General features: G+C 42.6%; 1 protein-coding gene and 1 pseudogene across 1 annotated transcript in view; one reads left to right on the top strand and one right to left on the bottom strand.

Moving 5' to 3' along the window:
* The first annotated feature begins 1,542 nt into the window (after nt 1-1,542).
* On the top strand, nt 1,543-2,018 carry LOC130036075 (CDKN2AIP N-terminal-like protein; annotated as a pseudogene).
* A 3,482-nt stretch (nt 2,019-5,500) lies between these two features.
* Nucleotides 5,501-20,459, bottom strand: part of GABBR1 (gamma-aminobutyric acid type B receptor subunit 1) — a 28,226-nt gene continuing 13,267 nt past the window's right edge. Inside the window, exons 7-18 of the mRNA XM_056126881.1 lie at nt 18,290-18,532; nt 17,141-17,204; nt 14,243-14,320; nt 11,772-11,922; nt 11,171-11,303; nt 9,774-9,890; nt 9,579-9,686; nt 8,692-8,785; nt 7,574-7,701; nt 6,875-7,003; nt 6,511-6,654; nt 5,501-5,892 (exon numbers count right to left, since the gene is read on the bottom strand). Of these exons, the coding sequence (XP_055982856.1) occupies nt 5,719-5,892; nt 6,511-6,654; nt 6,875-7,003; nt 7,574-7,701; nt 8,692-8,785; nt 9,579-9,686; nt 9,774-9,890; nt 11,171-11,303; nt 11,772-11,922; nt 14,243-14,320; nt 17,141-17,204; nt 18,290-18,532 (1,563 nt within the window). The 3' untranslated portion in view covers nt 5,501-5,718. The remainder of the gene's footprint in view (nt 5,893-6,510; nt 6,655-6,874; nt 7,004-7,573; nt 7,702-8,691; nt 8,786-9,578; nt 9,687-9,773; nt 9,891-11,170; nt 11,304-11,771; nt 11,923-14,242; nt 14,321-17,140; nt 17,205-18,289; nt 18,533-20,459) is intronic.

The following is a 20,459-nucleotide window of genomic DNA, read 5'->3' as shown; positions in this document are numbered from 1 at the left end:
TCTGGGTTTCCTGGGGCAACATCTCCAAACTCTACAACACTGACAATTCAGTAGTAGCACACCAAATTGGATTGGAGGTAATGTAACCTCGACTAAAAAAACATTAACACAACATAACTAGTAACAGTATCCTACTCATCTCTCAAGGACTTAATGTGCATGGTGAAATAAAACAACTTACACTGACTTTTTTATCATTCCTTAGCAACTTATTACGTTCAATATAAAATAAATTACTGTGGGCCTGCTATGGGGACAGGCTTGAGGTGTGACTGGGGAAATTAGAGACAATGGTGGAGGGAGAGTGATAATGGTGGTGATATTGGTGCTGGAATATTGAATGCCTGTAACAAATCATTGTGAATAGCTTTATAAACCACAGTTCTTAAATTAAGTGTGTGTGGAGAGATGGGGGCAGGAAGAAGTCAGGGAAAGTAAAGTAGTAAAATTCTCCTACTTTAAAAACCTGAATGGGGACTGGACCGATAGCACAGCAGATAGGGTGTTTGCCTTGCACGCGGCTGACCGGAGTCCGATTCCCAGCATCCCATATATGGTCCCCTGAATATCACCAGGAGTGATTCCTGAGTGCATGAGCCAGGAGTAAACCCTGTGCATCGCTGAGTGTGACCCAAAAAGAAAAAAAAAACCCTGAATGTATAAACCTTATCCTAAAAGAACTAAAAGTACAAAGGGCCTTCCAACCATCATTTTTAAAAAATGATCCCTTCTCTATTCCAGCTGCCTTCTTCCTTCATTCATGAGGCAGGCCTCCAGCTATGGAGCAATCTTCCTGGCCCTTGTGTCTACTGTCGCTGGGTGTCAGTCTCGTAATATTTTACTCTCCACAAATGAGTGCGGTCCTTCTATCTCTGTCCCTCTCTTTCTGACTCATTTCACTTAGCATGATACTCCCCATGTCTATCCATTTATAAGCAAACTTCATGACTTCATCTCTCCTAACAGCTGGCAACTGGAATAGAGAAGAGATCACTAAGAAAATTATGGATGGAGGGATTGGTCGGGAAAGGAGATGTGTGCTGAAAGTAGATAAAGGACCAAACGTGATGGCCGCTCAGAATCTGTATTGCAAACCATAATGCCCAAAAGTAGAGAGAGAGTATGGGGGAAATTGTCTGCCAGGAAGGCAGGGGGAGGGCAGGAAAGGGGGAATATACTGGGGATATTGGTGGTGGGGAATGTGCACTGGTGGAGGGATGGGTGTCTGAACATTATATGATTGTAACTCAAGCATGAAAGCTTATAACTCTATCTCATAGTGATTCAATTTTTTAAAAAATAGCACAAAGGGATGTGCGAGGAGCTACAATTGGCAAAGTGAGGTAGGTGTGACTTCAACTATCCCAAAGTTTCCAGAAAGAATCAAAAGTCTGATAAGAGCTAAGAGACAACCAGCAGACAAGGGTCAAGAAACAGTATACTGAAAAGATTACCAGTTCTGCAAGTAAGCAGACCAGATATGGAGCACTACTTGTTTTCCTGTGGCAGTTGCAACAAGAAAAATGCAGGACAGAGGACACCATGGTGGGTGGCAAAGCGGTCACCAGGGTGGAGGAGCTGGTTTCAGTGGTATAGCAGGTCACTGACTTCACAAAGCGGTTTTGCTACTAGTCAGATACTGAGAAGCAATGGAAAACCCACATAGAATTTATTGTATGCCACCTTGACGACTAATATGATTCCCTAACGGTGGAGGCTACCTGGACCATGTGCTCTCCCTCTCCATAATCTGGGCCAGTCACCTCTCTCTGGGTTGCAGTTACAATAAAGGTTTTATTAACAAGGTGATGGAGATGGCTGATGGAATTGAAGTGGAAGATCTGCCACAGTTTACTACCCAGAGTGAATTAATAAAAAAAGCATTAAAGCTAAAGCAGAAGATTCTTCACATTTCCGTCATGAGCTTGAGGCTTCCAAAGGAGGCTGGGATGAATGTGACATCGACCACTCTGGCTCTCTTAATACTCCTGGTGTTACCAGCATGTAGGAAAGAATAATTGGAATGAAAAGGAATCTTGCTTAAATCAGCACTTTAAAAGTTCTCATTCTTTCAGTAGCCATCATTAAGCAAGCATGTGTGGATATTTATTTATAAATCATGCCTTCAGTTTACACATTTAACTTTGTGCTATAAATGTCCTGTTTTTATTTCAAATGTTTATGTAATAATGGTAGCTAATGAATTTTCTAACTTGTCTTTTTCAACCATAAAGATATCCAGCCCCAAATGCTTTATTTACCCTGGATTAATATCCATCCCACAGAGAGGTCCATTTGTTTCCTTTCCTTGACCCTGACACCACCACCTCACCGCCCAGAACAGGACATAAAGAAGTGATACATTGTGACTTACGAGGCTATGTCAAAAAGAAGACAGAGTGTTAACCTGGCCACACTCTCCTCCCATTTCTCTCCTAGTACCCTTGGCTTTTGGATTCTAGTCATTGTGTCAGCTAGCAAGCCTAACCCAAGCATACCTGACAGCCAAAGCCCAAATCTTCAGATGGTTCCATCTCTCATTCTTTAAATTTTCCTGTCCAGAGTTCCTGAACCACAAAAACCAGGAAATGTAATACTTCTGGTTTTAAGTCACTATTTTAGAGTAAACCTTATATAACAATAGATAATACTGGCCACTTTAATGCTGGCTCTCTGTATTAGTTATGTCTAAGTCTTTCCTAAGCCCAATCTCTTTGTCAGAAGTATGTATAAAATGTTCATATTATGAACATATCAGAGCATTCACTATGAGATGCTCAGCACTCCTGTTTGTTGTCCTCTTAAGTTCTCATTTACTTCACCTATTGTTTTATCTTTGCATTCTAAAAATATACATCCCATGAAATTCCATCTTGTTCACTACTCTACTTCTAGTGTCTGACACAATTTTCTGAAAGCTGGTTGACTGAAAAGACTGCATAATTAAGAGTACAAAAGTGCTCACAAAAAATGCTCTATTAATCTAACATAGGAGGAAGAGGTGGTCAGGGAAGAGCTGGCTGACTGAAGTCCATCAGGATGTCTAAATTTCAAGTTATCCAGATTTAGAATTATGTGAAACTAAAGGTAAATCCCATAGTGACAGACATTAGATGCCAAGGGAGCAACTCTTCTCAGAACTGCTGAGTGGCACCGTCATTGGGCTTGGTTCCTGTGATCCAGCTAGCAAAAATTATCTGAATTTTAAGTTATAGAGATAGTACAGAGGGTAGGGTGCTTGCTTTGTACAAAACTGACCCAGGTTCAGTATCTGGCACCCCATACTGTCCCCTGAGCACTGCCGGGAGTCACTCCTGAACACAGAGTCAGGAATAAACTATGAGCACTGCCAGGTGTGGCCCAAAAACAAACAAACAAATATTTTTTAATCTAAAAAAAATGTTAAGTATGGCTTATCCTTAGCCACAGCAGAATTTCTAATCTTGTTATAACTTATTTCTCACCTAAATGTGCATAAAGGTTGCTGTGGTAATTCTGGTTTTATCTTTCCTTTTTTTTTTTGGTTCTTGTTTTTGGGGTCACATCCAATTGTGCTCAGGGGACACTCCTAGTGATCATCAGGAACTATAGATTTGTAGATGATTCAACATGCACCAATAGAATCCAGGCCTCCTGCAGGCAAAGCATGTGCTCCAGTCTGTTGAATAATCAATCATGCCAGTCCCAGTAATGCTGGTCTTTTAGGTTCAACTATGTGTGTGTGTGTGTGTGTGTGTGTGTGTGTGTGTGTGTGTGCGCGCGCGTGCGTGCGTGTGCATGCACATATATTCTTGAAATCAACTGCTCATTTTCCACAAGTTTGCCTACTCCACAGACTTCTTTACCTGTCTGTGTGAATATTCTACTGTGGGAGAAGAGAAATTCAAATTAAGTCCAAGTGACCCAAAACAGATAATCATAATAGCACAATTTTAAATGACTACTGATTTAATCTACTCATGCTCTCAAAACAGCTTTTTTTAAAAAATAAATTAGCTCTTATGGGCTAGAATTATAGCACAACAAGGAAAGCACATAGCCATCCCAAGTTGACCCCCAGTACTCTATAAGGTCCCCCAAGCCTGCCAAGGAGGGTAGAGCCAGGAGAAACCCAAAGCATTGCCAGTGTGACCCAAAAGCCAAAAAGAAAAAGAAAAAAATGAGCAAAGTAACACTGTTCACTGGTTTATTGAGCTTTAGAGAGATTCTTTCCCAAGAGACACTACAGTATGGAAGGTATGCCCTCTGGTCCTGTTGATCCATTCTTCTATCCCAGTTGTCCTGGTGCCTTCCTTTGATCTGGATTCTCACCAAGTGTCCACCGGAAGCAGTTCCCCATACCAGTTTCCATTTCTTCCCTATTAATTTTCCCCCAAAGACACAAAACTAAAGGAGTAAATCTTGGGAGAAGATGATAGTGAGTAGATTGAAGGTGAAACAAAGGCAAGTTCTACCAGAAATGAAGTGTGACAAGAGGTGGGTGTCACTGTCCCATCAATATGAATGAGGAGAAGTACATAATAATATGTAGGATGGAAGCTTAAGACTACCGAAAGAATACACTGAGTTTAGGTGCAAAGGGAAAATGAGAATGTTCTATATCTTTACCATAAGGGCACACAGAGAAAAATGCATGGATAAAAGTGCAATGTCCAGGCGCGTATACTGCCCAACCCCATATGCTGCTTTGTGCCCAAGTGGCCGAGCACATGTGGCGCCTGAGCACATGTGTTGCCCACTTCTCCCCTCTTGAGATTTTGTACTTTCATGCCTAATGCTAGGATGTGTAGGAGCTCTCTCCACCTTTGGAGAAGCCTACATTCTCACTTGAGTGTTACTCTACTCTCTCACGTTCCCTTTCTCCTTCCCTTTCTAAAACCCTCCAAATAAAATCTGCCTTTACTTTAAAAAAAAAAGTGTAATGTACAATTAGGGAAGACATGACTCAGTCTATTAGATAAATGGTATGAGCTTAGTAAAATACATAAATGCACACTCATGACAAGGAGAGAGGTACCTCTGAGTAAAGGAAATACAAAGTAACACACGAAACTACAGGAAGGGGCTACAAAGCGCATGTGTGGAAAGCATGACATGCACATGAGTATGTACAGAGAGAACAAGCAGGGGAGGGACACAAGTGATGGGAAATGTAAGCATACACAGCAAAGGCAAGGAGCATGAAAACGTTAACAAGATGAATGAGTACTCCCAAAGAAACAAAGTTTAAGGGGACAAAACTTGAGGGTAAATAGAATGGAAGATTATGATGATCAGGGAAATCAAGAAACTCTTTTTAGAAAACAAAGAACACTTTGGGGAGATCCTGGCTGGATGAAAACAGAGCACAAAGGCAAAGGAAACTGCAGCAACAAGGCAGAGGCTCATAAGAGACACAGAGAGAGGGACACTGAGGAGACAGGGAGAAGCTTCAAATGTGGGACAGACTAAACATTAAGTCATAATATAAATTATATAAACAAGAGAAAATGGGTTTCTCTGCCAGTGGACTGGAAACCCAGATAGCCCTAGGACTCACAGTGAGGCACATATTTACAAGAGATAGAATGTGATATGTTCTTTCCATCTGGGGGTAAAGATTCTTCTTGCTCCCTACTCTCGCCTTTTCCCTCCCCACTTCCGATTCTTCTTGTTCCCTGCTCTCCTCTTGTCCCTCCCCACTTCCCCCCTGCTGGCTGTACTCCTCACATACCCCCCTTACTTGTAAAGCAAATGGACTCTACTGCCATCACAGCTAAGCCGGTCAGGGGGTTCAGGAGGCCCCCTGGAAAGGCCCCCAGAGGAGTCAGGGGGTGTGGAAGGGTGGCGGCGTGAACGGAGCTGCTGTCGTGACTGGAGCTGATGGCGCAGTTCTGAGACACGTTCCTCTTTCTGGAAAACAAAAAGAAAAGTGGATAAAAAGGAAATCGTGAAGTGGCGGAGAGGAGGGACTGCAAAGAACAGCAGAGAAAAAAACTGGAGTGCTAATGGTAATAGATGAACAAATAAATTAAAATGAGTAATCGGGGGGCGGTGGGGGGAGAAGGAAAGTCAAAAGAACACAGTGAAGGCGGCAGTTGGAAAGAGATTAGGGAAAATGGAGAATAGAGAAAGAGAAGTCAGGACATAGAGCTTTCAATAACTCATACACAGATTTGTATCAGCCCCGTTTGAATAACCCCACTCTGATATTCCACGAGTCCCTAATGCTAGTATGGGAGGTAGAGATAGTGTGACTACCTTCCCAGATCCTCTTCACTAGCTCAACACCTTACCTCTGGGGGTCAACAGTGAAGTTAATGCTCCAGAGCCCCCTCCCATCTGATGAGGTCAGCAATTTTACCTGAGACAGAACCTTTGCTCAACTGTGTCCTCCCCAACAGGTTTTCTTCTGAGACCCTCAATAGATCACACACACCAGAACTTTTGTCTCAAACTCCGCTACAGAAAACCCAACCTGAGACATGGGCTTCTTAAGTTCTGCCACCCTCTGCTGCCATCACCACACACCTCAGCAATGATCTTCTCCAGTTCACGGTTCTCCTTTTCCAACAGCCGGGACTTCTCTTCTTCATTATTATTGGTAGATGATCCTGTCTTCATGGTGTCTTGTGCCTCCGACTGCCATTCTCCTCGAGTGATCAGTCTACGCATCTAGGAACAAATGTTTAGGGCATGAGAGGCTGAGAGGTCAATGATTAGCTGAGGGCAAGGGAAGAAGAGTTGAGAAGTCAAAAATAAAAACAAGACATGCTGGGTCCCAAACAAGGGAAAAAATGGTAGGACAGGTAAGGTAAAACAAGGAGTCACATCCTGGGGATAAGGGAGGGAGGGCATAATTGGAAGAAGAGGCAGGCTAACACTGAAACCTCACCTTGGGCACGAAGAGCACAACCAGAGTAATATAAGAGGAGAAAACTATGGCTAGGGAGGCGAAGGCAAAGGCTGCATCCTGCTGACTGGATAGGATCATGGTGACAGGGGCAGTGATGAGGCACAGGACCTGGGGGCAGAGTATGTTTGGGAAGTCTCAACCTTGTCTTCAGAGAACATCCAGAGTTCCCCTCCCCAGAAAACCGGCATATAAGGACAACTGTCTAACAAATTTCCCACTTGAAAATAGTTTATACTTGGGAGCATCCTCAATTCTAGATTGAGAAGAATCCCACATAAACTCTCCCAAACCAGTTCTTGTCAGCACGCCTTCAAAGTAGTAGAGAGATCATGTGGGAGCTCCCACGATCTCTCTACATACATTCAAGATCTCAAAAGTCAGGTATTCTTGATTCTGACTTCAGTCTGTGAAACAGAGGCAAGCAGTTGAACCCCTCTTTCTTGCATATCTACATGGGGAGACTAATATCAACTTCACTGAGTGAATGTGTGAAGACAGTAAGATAGTGTCTGCAACATGCTTTATCAACTATAAGTGTTCCACAAATATGAGGCATTAAAATACTTTTTAAAAACTTCTACTAAACTAAGCCCAGACCTAGTACCCAATTCTTTCCAGGCCACCCAATATGATTGTGGTTAGTCCCTGGGGTGGAGACCAAGTGCCCAGGAAACTCACCGCTACATTGTAGATGGCCATGCCAACAGCCCGGTGATCATTGATTTTCTCAGTGGAAACACTCTTGGTTTCATAAGCAAGAAAGATGCCCAGTAGCAGAAGCAGACCCTTGTAACCATAGAAAATGCCTAGAATGGCAGGGAAGAGTCACCCAGGCAACAAGACCTCCATATTCCCATTCATTTTCCCTCCTCTCTATGTTTTTCACCTAGAAGAAGCTATGTGTCTTGTAGCTCCATAATGGAAACTGGTTTCCAATTCAACCATTCATTTGTTTATTGAGAGGGGCTTTGGACTACTGCTAATGGTGCTCAGGGGCTATTCCTGGCTCTCTGTTCAAAAGTGACCCCTGATAGTATTTGGAAGACCATAGGCAGTGCTGGTGATTGAACTGGGATTGGCTGCATGCAAGGTAAGGGCCTTACCTCTTGTACTCTCCTGTAATCCTCTCCATCTTTCCTTCAACTCAGTTCTTTGACCTAGTGACCCAATCCATTACCTCCTCCCACCTCATGTCTACCAAAGTTGCCCAGATAGCACTTCTCCTCCTGGAACTGGGTGACAAGGACCTGGGCCACATATAGTATCCCACTTTGCAGGTGGGAAGATAGCTCTGCAGAATGAGAGTAGGTTTGCCATTTAAAGTAACAGATTAGAGTAATATAAAATATCAAAGGGGACTAAAGCTCTCACAGCCATGGACCTACTCTAGGGAACTGACCAGACACAAGCAATGTCAGGTATAAAGATAAGGAAAGGAACATAAGTCCTGCTTCAATCCTGATTACACCCTAAGACCCTAGCTACTCACTTAAGTCTTTGCTGAAAAAAAGACCACCTCTCTCCCTTTCTCAGAAAAAAATTAGTGCTGTGACAGAGGATATTCAGGCCAGGATGTAGCTCAGTAGTAGAATGTGTGAGGCCCTGGGTTCAATCTCTGGCATCATTAAAAATGAAACAAACAACAAAAAAAATCCCAATATTTAAACAAAGTTAATTGAAGCTATCAGCCTCCTTTCTCAAAGACTTTTCTCCCTCCGATCCTACAATCTTATCCCACCCCCTCAACTTTGCTGCATTACTACCTTCTTATCACCCAAAACCCAACCCACACACACCAAGCCATGTATTCATCTTTTTGGAGCTGCAGTGCTCCAGCTGTGGCAGAATAGATACATCAATATCTTCCTTTGGTTCCTCCTTGGCGAAAGTCTAAAGAAGAAATAAGACCACAGGTAAAATGGTTGCCATCTTCTTCCCACCCTCCTCAAGTTCTTTTCAGTCACAGGTTCTCAACTCTACCCCCTCCTTCCTGAGATTATTTTCAAAATTGATGCCAAGTTCTACTGTAGGTCTGGGAACCCTTTCCTAGACATGTGGGAAGTGCTTATTTCCTCACTTCTCATGATGCCTGGGAAGTCCTTCCCAGATCCCCACCATCACTCTTCCGATCAATCCAAAGACCTCTCACGGGGCTCCTTTTAGGAAGGAGAAAGTACTGATAGAAACAGAGTTCCACGGCCAGAGAGATAGTACAGTGAGCAGGGTGTTTGCCTTGCACGCAGCTGATCTGGGTTTGATCCCCGGCATCCCACATCCCCAGCACCGCTAGGAGTAACTCCTGAACATCGCTGAGTGTGACCCAAAAAGCAGTGCACTGCACTGTAGCACTGTCCTCCCATTGTTCACTGATTTGTTCGAGCAGGCCCAGTAATGTTGTTGTTACTGTGTTTAGCATATCGAACACGTCACAGGTAGCTTGCCAGGCTTTGCCCTACTGTCGAGATACTCTCAGTAGCTTGCCCGGCTCTCTGAGAGGGGCGAAGGAATCAAACCCAGGTTAGCCGGGCCAGCCGCATGCAAGGCAAACGCCCTACTGCTATCAAAAAAAAAAAAAATAGAAATAGAGAGTTCCATTTCTCAGTATCACCCTCAGTACTGAAAGTTCTGTCATCAAGATGCACCCCTCTGCATGTTGACCCCAGTACCGCCTCTCAAGCTGTACCTCAATGGTCCGGTGTAAGGGATCCACAATCTGCCATATAGCAAGAGTCAGGATGTCCGTGCCCACCAGCAGGCCCACTGTAGCATACAGCTTCCAGGGCTCTAGGGTCTGAGTAAATACACAGAATTGACGGGTTGGGAAATCCCCTATCCCCAAAAGCCAAGAAGCTAAGAACTGAGGTCAGAAGCAGCTCACCTTCCTCCACTCCTTCTTTTCCTCCTTCTTTGTGAAGACTGTATGGACCCACCAGATCTTGGTGAACATGGAGCCATAGCCCAAACTAAAACCCAAACCCAGGAGCCAGAGGCGGGCCTAGGAAAGGAAAGAGGGCAGGGGAGTAGGGAGAAATGAATGGGGTGGGGCTGAAAGGAAAACAGATGACAAAGCAAGCAGAATGCAGCTGGTAGGGGGGGCTGACAGAGTGAGGAGAAAGCAGGCAGGAATTTCCCAACCAAATAAATTCTCCCATCTTGCACTTTGCCACTAGAAAAATCCTGTTTAAAACTCTTATTCTGAATCTCCAATCACCTACTTCGCCCCAGTGAAGTAGTCCAAATACCTTCAGATATGATCTGAGACCCTTGGCAATAAAGTGCAATCACTATTGATTGTGCAATCACTTTCATAATCCTCTCCTAGGCTACCTCTCCACACGCCATTTATGATTAGCTAACAACTCTTCAACTCTACTGTCCTTGCCAGACACACATTACTGTTTTCCTTAACACCCTTTATTTTCTAGTTGACAAAATCCCATGCACCCTTTAAATGCCACCACATTTGTGAGGTTCATTCAATGACTCTTCCTGTGGGCTGCATCTTTCCTTTGTCCTCACTTGATGCAGATCCCTACACGGATACCTGTTATATCATACTACAGTCTCTTCTACTGCACACCACTTATGGTGGAGACAGAATCAGATGAACTGCACATTCCTGCATGTGCAAAATGTCATGAGGAGAGTGACGTGATCGGGACAAGCACAGGAGAAAGGAGTAAGAATGAGCAGGAGAAAGAAGAGATATTTCTCCAGCATAACAGAGAGCCATACAAATACCACCATTAACATCAACTTTATATCCTAGCCCAGAACTTTCCACATAAAAAGGATATTACAGACTTTCCTGCCTGTGAAATAATACTCCCTTCCTCTAGAATCTCCATCAATTTAGATCTGCCTGCCTCCATCATCCCTGTCTCCATGCCCATGGCACCACGGTTCCCACGGGAAGTCTTCAGTTTTTATTCTCAGCCCCCATATAAACACAGACGACCATTATTCAGAGGTTCTTTGTGCAGATCCTTTCCCTGAGCCTTCAAAACCTCCATCCTCTCCACAAAGTGTGCCATGGCAACCTTGGAACTGACAAGTAAATTACAGAGTGAAAGAAGTTTGGAGGCTTTTTTTTTTTCAGAACCAGAAAGAAAGTACAGTCCATACAAAGAATAGATGGATCATGTTAGGAGCAGGGAAAGGAGTCAGGGAGAGACAAGAAAAAGAAAACACAAGTACCTCAACATGATAAGGGTTATTCTTCCAAGCTGTAAGTGAGAGCGACATTCTGAAGGTGCCCGCCCACCCACTTCTCACCTGGCAGACGAAAGGGAACTGGTTTCTCCCAATGTGATAGCCATCCAGTCCAAGTGGGAAGACAGCAGCGAGTGCCAGCGAGCAGCCCACAGCTGTCAAATTGTTCAGGTTGGGCTGCGAATTCTGGATATAACTAGAGCAGAAAGGCAGGATGCATGGGAAAGGGAAAAGAACAGAATTACCTTCTTCCAAAAGCCACTCAACAGTCTGACTCAACCTCAGCGTGTAAGCACACTGGAAACAGGCATGGAGCAGAGAGGAGGGTCATAAAAGACCATTTGGTTCATAAAGTTGGAGATGGTACTTCAGGGGCTGCCCCAGCATTAAAAACCTACTGAAATAGAAACCTCTCTATTTCAACTAGACACACTTAACTTTTTCATATAGCTACTTTTGGAGCCAGTATGAGAGTTGTTTCTGGTTCCCCTATACCCCATTTTAATTATCAGTGATCGATGGGAAAGCAAAAAATCAGAATGAAAATCACCATGACATATGGCCTTGGAAGTTATAGAAGTTTTGTTCTTATGACCTTACTGAGGTGTGATCACCAAGATGGAGAGGTAAACAGGATAAGGAAAATTGCAGAAGAGAAACTTACCGAACATGAGAGTTGTAGATGTTAAAAGACAGACAAACAACAGCTAGGACAATGCCCAGACTGGAGAGAACTGAGACGGAGATAAAGAGTTTCTGTGACAGGAAGCGGAATGTCTTGATGACCAGGGTCTGGTCAGCTGGGGGGGACCCTCCTGCATGACATGGGGAAGAGTAAGGGGAGGGGAAGAGAAAGGAAGAACAAAGGAATGAAGATGAGAAAGGGGCAAAGGACAAAGGTTGCAATGGGTATTCATGACTCTAACTGCCCTGAATAAAGCTTGTTGCAGGTAGAATGCTTTTTGATGCTATGGCTCTTAAGAAGCAATCAGAAAAGAGAGGAGAAATTAAAATTAGAGCTTGAGAAAGGCTAGAGCGTATCAGCAAAGGTGTAGTCTTATTGCTATTGTAGTTTGTTCTGTTGTTTGTTGTTGTTGTTGTTTTCAGTTTGGAAGTGCACATCTGGCAGTGCTCAGAGCTTACTCCTGGCTCTGCTCAGGGATCATTCCTGACTGCTTGGCAGATCATATGTGTTGTCAGGGATCAAACCCAGGTTGGCCATGTGCAAGGTGTCCGCTGTACTATCTCTCCAACATGTTTGTTCTGTTTTACTGCCTTTCTTGAAATTAGGAAAAATGGTAGGGGAAAGAAGGGCACAACTGAGAAATAAATGGTTTGAGGCCTAAAACTTCAAATCAAAAGTTGCAAAAGACAGTTGTAGAATCATAGTGCTAAAGAATGTCAAAATATCTAGTCTGGCTTCTAACCTTAAAAGAAATAATAATGATCTAATCTAATCTAGCAGGGTTAGGGTCCCAAAGGTATTTTCCAGTTAATAAGATGAAGCCTAAATTTTTCAGAGTTCACAGAAAAAGAAAGAAAATATTAACTTCAATTTGCTTAGTTTGGAGGAGGGGAGGTATAATTTAGGCCATGTAGCATTTATAGCTGTACAGAACACTGTCCTAAATTCAAATTACAAAAAGCATTCTGAAATACCACCCCCCCATCACTGCCATGGACAACCAGGTATCAATTAAACATGACAGATAGCAGCTACAGTCAGCTACATTCAATGGCTATGCCTCTCTCATCTTAAAGGCACACTTCCATGCCTGTCACCTATTTTATCAGTTGATGCACACCTTCAGTAACTTTCCACTTTCTATTTCCACCAAGTGACCAAAGAATAAGGGGGTGGAGAGATAGTATGGTGGGCAGGGCACTGCCTTGCAAACAGCCAACCTAAGTTGAATCCCTGGCACCACAAATGGTCTCCCAAAACCTACCAGGAGTAATCCCTGAGCACAGGGCCAGGAGTAAGCCTTGAACACTGCCAGGTATGGCGAAAAGGCTAAAGAAATAAATAAATTAGCACATTATGAGGCCCAAGGGTTAACAGAGGTTAAGGCATTTGCCTTGCATCTAGTAAACCCCCATTCAATCCCAGCATGGTATAAGTTACCCTAAGAGCTACCAGGAGTGATTCCAGAACACAAATAGAGGAGTAGTCCCTGGGTAATGCACCTGAGTAGCCCCAGAGTAACTCCTGAATAATGCCAGGTATATCCCAAACACTACCCCCCACACACAAAAAAAATTAAATCATCTTTCTTTAAATTTCTGACTACAGTAGTAATTCTCATATGGGTTGCTGGGGATCAAACTCAGGTCAGCCACCTGCAAAGCAAATGCCCTACCCAATGTACTATCTTTCCAGCCCCTAAACTAAATACTCTTTAAATTTTTTAATGAAAAACACATTTTAGGCAGGTTGTGGCTTAGTGGATGAGTCTAGGTTTGTCTCCTTAAACCACAAAATATTAATAATAACAACAATAAATAGGAGCGATAGCACAGTGGGTAGAGCGTTCGCCTTACAAGCGGCCAACATGGCCGACCCGAGTTCGATTCCTCCGCCCCTCTCGGAGAGCCCGGCAAGCTACCGAGAGTATTGGATATGCCAGACACAGTAACAACAAAGTCTCCAATGGAGACGTTACTGGGCCCGCTCGAGCAAATCGACGATCAACGGGAGGGTCTTTACCTTTACCTTTAATAATAACAACAAATAAATAAAACCCCATTTTTGGAAAGAACAATTATATGAGGTTTTGCAGTTTCTCCCAGCTTACTAAACTAAATGAACTGGTTCAGATATATCAAGGCATCAGAATATCATGGAAATCCTAATGGATTTTCCATTTCCCACCCCCTATACACCCTCTTCCTCTCAGCAATGAACTATTTCTTTTATAGTGACCTGTTAACAACAGCCTATTTTCTCTCCAAATTCACCAGGGGAAACTGTTCCCTACCCAGACCTTAGAAGACTTATTTCCTTTCTTTACATGCACAGTCCCTGGCACATTTCAACCTAATGTCACCTACCACCACAATCTCATTCAAATACATGACCCATTTCTTTAATTATCTAGAGAAGGTGACAGAAAATACAAACAAGGATACACTTACCAATCCACTTATCAGTTTTGGACCAGGAAAGATCATCCTTAGTGCTGTCATAGTAGCCAATCTTCTTGTAGCTGCCACCTGGGCAGATAATAATAGGAGTGACCATAGATAAATGAAGAACTAATGGCAGACATTCTTAACTTCCCACTATTGTTTCCATGGTTGTTTCTGATCTCCCAATGCCAAACTTGGAAGGACCTGATAGGCTACCTGAATCGGTAAGCAAACTTTAGGGCAATGCAAATCAATAAAAATATCTTATGTGTGCAAAACCCTTCCGTGAAAATGGATACACAGTACATCTGCCAACCATTCTGCAGCCTCACACCTCTCTCAGGAAGCTCTCTCACTTTGATTCGGTTTCTAAAGCAAATACTTAGTCTTTCTCCCTCTCACAACAGAAAGAATTATAAGACTGATTTTTTTTCCCTGTAGTGTCTCATTTTAATTTTAGAAATGTCTCTTTCAATGGCTTGAGTTAATTGCTTAGATAATCTGCCATGTGCAGGACTGGAGAGCTAATGCAAGGGTTAAGACACAGGCAGCCAAGCCTGGTTCTATGCCAGCATCCATGATACCTCTGAGCAACTCCCAAGCACAGAATAGGGATTACCCCATGAGCAAAACTAGGCATGGACCAAAAAAAAAAAAAAATCAAATAAATAAATAAGATAAAATTGTCATTTGCCCCTTAAAGAAAATTCAGTCATTCCTAAAATTCTGTTCCATAACTATACACTTACCACCATAACTTTTCTTTCAAAAACCAGTTCCCACCCCTTTCACCATGGCTAAAGTCCATTCTCTCTTGTGTTGGATACAAAGAAGATCTGAATGGACATGGGAGATGGGGAGAAGGAAAGAAAGAAACTTTTCATAGTAGGCCAAGAAATAGCTCGTAGGCATGCAATAAGAAAATGAGAATGAAACAGAATTTTTTAATTAACTCCAAATGTCCTGTAAAAACTTAAGTATGCTAAATTATGAAAAAATACAGAGGTTAGAAAGATACTACAGAGAATAGGGTGCTGTCTTGCATGTAGCCAACCTAGGTTTGATTTCCTACAGCCCATATGGTCCTCTAAGTGATCACCAGGAGTGATCCCTAAATATAGAGCCAGAAGTAAGCCCTGAGCATTGCGGGGTGTGGCCATACAATGAAAAATTTAGAAATAATTATTTATATAGCAAGAAAATGCAGTCACTTAGAAATATCAGGTTTCCTAAATTTAGTTTTCTTTGACTTCATAAATGTACAACTGACAGGCCCTTAATCCTTCAACCCAAGTCATCAAATGAAAATTTCTGAAATGAAAATGGAAGTTATTGGCGGGGGGGGGGGGAACAGGAGGTGTGTTTCCTGTATGCAAGCCCCTTTCAAGAACACAACCACTGCAAAACAAACCCTACCAATATTTGGGAATGCTAACTGGTCCAGCCTTTCTGGAAAACAATATGGGCATTCCTCAAAAAACTAGAAATTGAGCTTCCATATAACAGTAGAACTTCTGAAATATACCCAAGGGGCCCCAAGACACTCAGCTGACACATCTGCACTTCTATGTTCATTGCAGCACTATTTTCAGTAGCCAGAATCTGGAAAAAACCCAAGTACCCAGGCACAGACAACAAGATAAAGAAACTATGGTACATCTACACTGCAACTGCGCATTGGAATTATTTCACAGTCACCAAGAAAAAAGGAGCCCTGAAATTTGCTTATAAATGGATGGACTTGGAGAGTATCATGCTGAGTGAAATGAGTCAGTGGAAGAGGGACAGACATAGGATGATTGCATTCATTTGTGAGATAATAAAAAACATAGTATGAGGAGCTGGAGCGATAGCACAGCGGGTAGGGTGTTTGCCTTGCACGCAGTCGACCCGGGTTCGATTCCCAGCATCCCATATGGTCCCCCGAGCATCACCAGGAGTAATTCCTGAGTGCATGAGCCAGGAATAACCCCTGTGCATCGCCAGATGTGACCCAAAAAGAAAAAAAAAAAACATAGTATGAGACTAATACCCAAGGACATTAGAAATGAGGGCCAGGAGGACTGGTCCATGGTTGTAAGCTTGCCACAAGTGGTGGGGTAGGCAGTTAGGACAGAGAAAGGACCACTATGACAATGACAGTTGGAAATGATCACTCTGGACAAGAACTGAGTGTTGAAGTTAAGTAAAGGGATACACATGATAACCTTTCAGTACCTGTATTACAAACCATAACGCCCAACAGTAAAGAGAGAGTGAGACAGAGAGGGGGGGGAAGGGAGAGAGAGAGACAGAGACAGAGACAGAGACAGAGACTGAGAGAGAGAGGTGTCTACCATAGAGGCAGGCTGTGAGGGAGGGGATGGCGGGAGGGAAACTGGGGGCATTGGTTTTGAGAAACATGCACTGGTGAAGGGACGGCATTTGGAACATGGTATGACTGAAACCTAACCAAGAACAACTTGATTAACTGTGTATCTCACGATGATTCAATTTAAACAAAAATAACAACTAATATTTCTATTATTATTACTTTTCAAGAGTTTGATGAATACAGTTTAAAAAAAAAACAACAAGGTTAGGTCCAGAGACAAAGCTCAAAGAACTGAGCATATGTTTTACATATAGGAGGGCTATATTCAATCCCTGGAGCAGCATGGATCTCTGAGCACCACCAGGAGTGACCCCTGAGCAAGAAGCCCAAGCACTGCTAGGTCTAGCCATAAATTAATAAATAAAAGATGTCAGAAGGTGGGGGAAGCGCTGAGGAAATCTTGTGTGACTTCCTGGTGCTTTTCTCCCAGAAGGTGTCCTAGACTGCCCCTCCCCGTGTTCCCCCCACCCCATCACACACACATACACACCTCGTCAAACTCCCCAGACACCTCATATTTCTGGGCTTACCCTGTAGCTGCTCGATAAGTGTCCATGCCATTCGAGAACCACTGGCATCAAATACCACATGACCCTGAGGGAAAGAAACATGTGGGGAAAAAGGCAAAAGGAATAAAAGCAAGGGTGAAAAGAGAACATCAGGGACTCTGAATCCTTATGCCTTTGATATAATTGAGTTTGTGAAGGAATTCTATTTATGGTGCTTCCCTGTATATAGGACAACCCCAGATGTCTATACCCTAGATTTCAGAAATATTATTCTTCAGAGAAGATTCTTCATTTGTAAAATCTGTATAGGCAAAAATGCCCAGAACAAGGACCAGTCTCCTGGCTCTGTGAACCACCCAAGTCACTGAAACCTCAACATGTATCTATCCACATTGCTTTTTATTTATGTATTTATTTATTTATTTATTTATTTCAATAGGTAGGCCACATCGAGTAGTACTCAAGTACTATTTCTGAGTCAGTGGTACGAGGATACTTCTGGTAGTACTTGCAGCATCAATGGATTGCTGGGCCTCCCACATGCAAAGCATATGCACTCCAGCCCTTTGAGTGATCTCTCTGTTCCTAATATCTCACTTTAAAAAGAAGAAGCTATCTTTGTTTCCTCTTTTAAAATCCTACAATTTTAATCAACTCATAAACATCCAAATAAAAAAAAAATGAGGAAGAGTTGAAATAAGTGGAATCTATCTTGAAGAGATAACTTAAAGGGCTAGAGCAAATGCTTTGCATGTGGGAGGCCTGGATTTGATGCCTATCACATGTTCACCTAGAACCTGAGCACTGCTGAATATGACCCAAAATATGAAAAAAGAAAAAAGAAAGAAAGAAAGAAAGAAAGGAGGAAAGGAAGGAAGGAAGGAAGGAAGGAAGGAAGGAAGAAAGAAAGAAAGAAAGAAAGAAAGAAAGAAAGAAAGAAAGAATTGGACATGCTATATTTCTCTTTTAGCCTTTTGTGAGGATTGTCTGGTCTGAGACGTATTATCATAGATAAGGAAAAGAGATGGAATGTATGTTTCCAAGAGAAGAAGGGTGCACTCTCTCTCTCTCTCTCTCCCTCTCTCTCCCTCTCTCCCCCCCTTCTCTATATCCCCCTCCCCCCCCCCACACTCTCTCAGACAGAGTATTAGAAAAGTTGCAATAACTCACAGAGACACCCTCAAAGGATGAGGAGTTCATTGCCCGGTAGATTTGATCAGTAATGGTCTGGTTGTTGTAATTGAAGTCTTCCAGGCGCACACCTGAACGGCCACCCCCTCCAGAGGTTTTATTCAGGGCCAATGCTAAGGCCCAGATAGCATCATAGGCCAGTGGTGCCTCCTGAAAGCCTCCTGTCTCCTCAGGGTGTCGTTTTAGTCGTTTGGTCAGCTTCTCCACAAATTCCTGGGATGTCTGAGAAAGTAAAAATAGGAGAAAAATATTGAGGGGAATATAACATCTCATGAAGTGTGGGATCATATTCTGACTTTGACATGTCAACTTGAATCAGGTTGAGCATGTATACATTCAAAATCTTTCACTATACATACATGTCTGTCTTAGATTAGCTACTGTACTACACCAAAAAATGGCCGTATCCATTTATCTTGGTGTGTACAGCAATTATCTCATAACTACAAATTTTAATGACTAAGCACTAGGCATAATGAAAAGCAAAGGCTAGGAAAAAAAGATAGGTGTTCCAAAAATAAACTGCAATATTAATTTTCTCTTATCCTTGACGCTTTCTCTATAGAGTTGCCACAGAGAATCTAACAGTTTCTTCATATTTGAACCTAGAAAAAGTGACAATATAGCCTTCCTCACTCTTCAACCAGGAATTTTGTCTTTAGTGTGCTGGCTTCTTGTCCTCCTCATGAAATTTCAGTTCACGGTTTCTTAGTATTTTAAAAACTTTCAGTTCACTGTCCCAGAGTATTTTAAAATGTTAAATTTTTGAGGACTGCAAAAATAGACTTCACATTACATTCTTGAAGTTCAATTCAATCTCTCCCAAGCCCCTTCCAACTCTCAATTTTATTTTCCAAGAAATAGCACTGTCCTCCCATTGTTCATCGATTTGCTCAAGCGGGCACCAGTAATGTTTCCATTGTAAGACTTGTTGTTACTGTTTTTGGCATATCAAATATGTCACGGGGAGCTTGCTAGGTTTTGCTGTGCGGGCAGAATACTCTTGGTAGCTTGCCAGGCTCTCCAAGAGGGGTGGAGGAATCAAACCCGGGTTGGCCGCATGCAGGGCAAATGCCCTACCAGCTAAGCTATTGCTCTGACCCTCCAAGAAATATAAAAATAATAATAGTTTTTTTTTCCCAAATGGGAATAATCTTTCTTTGGGGACCAAATCTGGTGGTACCTGGGGGCTACTCCTAGTTCTATACTGCAAGTCATCCCTGGTTGTGCTTGTTTCTAGAGTCATGCAATTCCCATGCAGCTCCCAGAGTCAAATCTGGACTTTCTGGATTAAATAATTAATCAAACTCAATTAATTAATTGATTGAGCTCTAGCTGACTGAGCCATCTCTCTTACCCAAGAACAACAGCTTCTTAAAACTGTCACAAAATATATCTAAAGACCTGGCCATAACTTTGTTTAACAAATAACTGGTAAACTACATAAATTGTTCCAAATGTCTTCCACAGAATGGAGAAAAATCATATCTGCCCTTTTCCTTGCCATAAAATAAAAGTCTTAATAACCTGTTAGCAAGGTACATGTTACTCAAAGAGATACTATACAATTCTATTTATACTTAGAATAAGTTAATAAACATACTCTAATAGATTGTGAAAACACAAAATACTTGTTTCCCATTCTGGTCACTTTTCTATTTTCTTTCTTTCTTTCTTTCTTAACTTTCTGGAGACATAGCGGATTGGGAAATGCAAATGACAGAGGCGGTCCACTGGAGAAGAAACAGCCTGGGTTTGGAAAGCAGATAGGCCTGCGCTCTAGTGCCCTGAGAACAAAACGAGGTTTCATTCATCTCTTAATCCTCAGCAACCAGTATTGTGCCCAGTTCATAATGGACAATAACAAATGCACATTGGATTAAGGCAGTGAAAATACCCTGCAATATACCAGTATTCAGGGACCATGAACACTGCCAGAGATCAAACCTAGGTCAGCCATGTGCAAGGCCCTCCTTGCTGCACTGTCTCTCTAGCACAACAAAAAGTAGTTTTAAAAGTGTTTTCACTGGGGAGCCAGATTGACAGTACAATACCTCCCTCTCCCCATGAACATTTTACCTTGCATGCAGTTGACCTGGGTTCGCTCCCCAGCATCCCATATGGCCCCCCGAGGACCACCAGGAGTAAT

The sequence above is a fragment of the Sorex fumeus genome, unplaced genomic scaffold, assembly GCF_029834395.1.
Source record: "Sorex fumeus unplaced genomic scaffold, SorFum_2.1 ptg000063l, whole genome shotgun sequence".
Taxonomy (NCBI): domain Eukaryota; kingdom Metazoa; phylum Chordata; class Mammalia; order Eulipotyphla; family Soricidae; genus Sorex; species Sorex fumeus.
The sequence above is the reverse complement of the archived record's forward strand: the minus strand, read 5'-3'. Positions and strand labels throughout refer to the sequence as shown.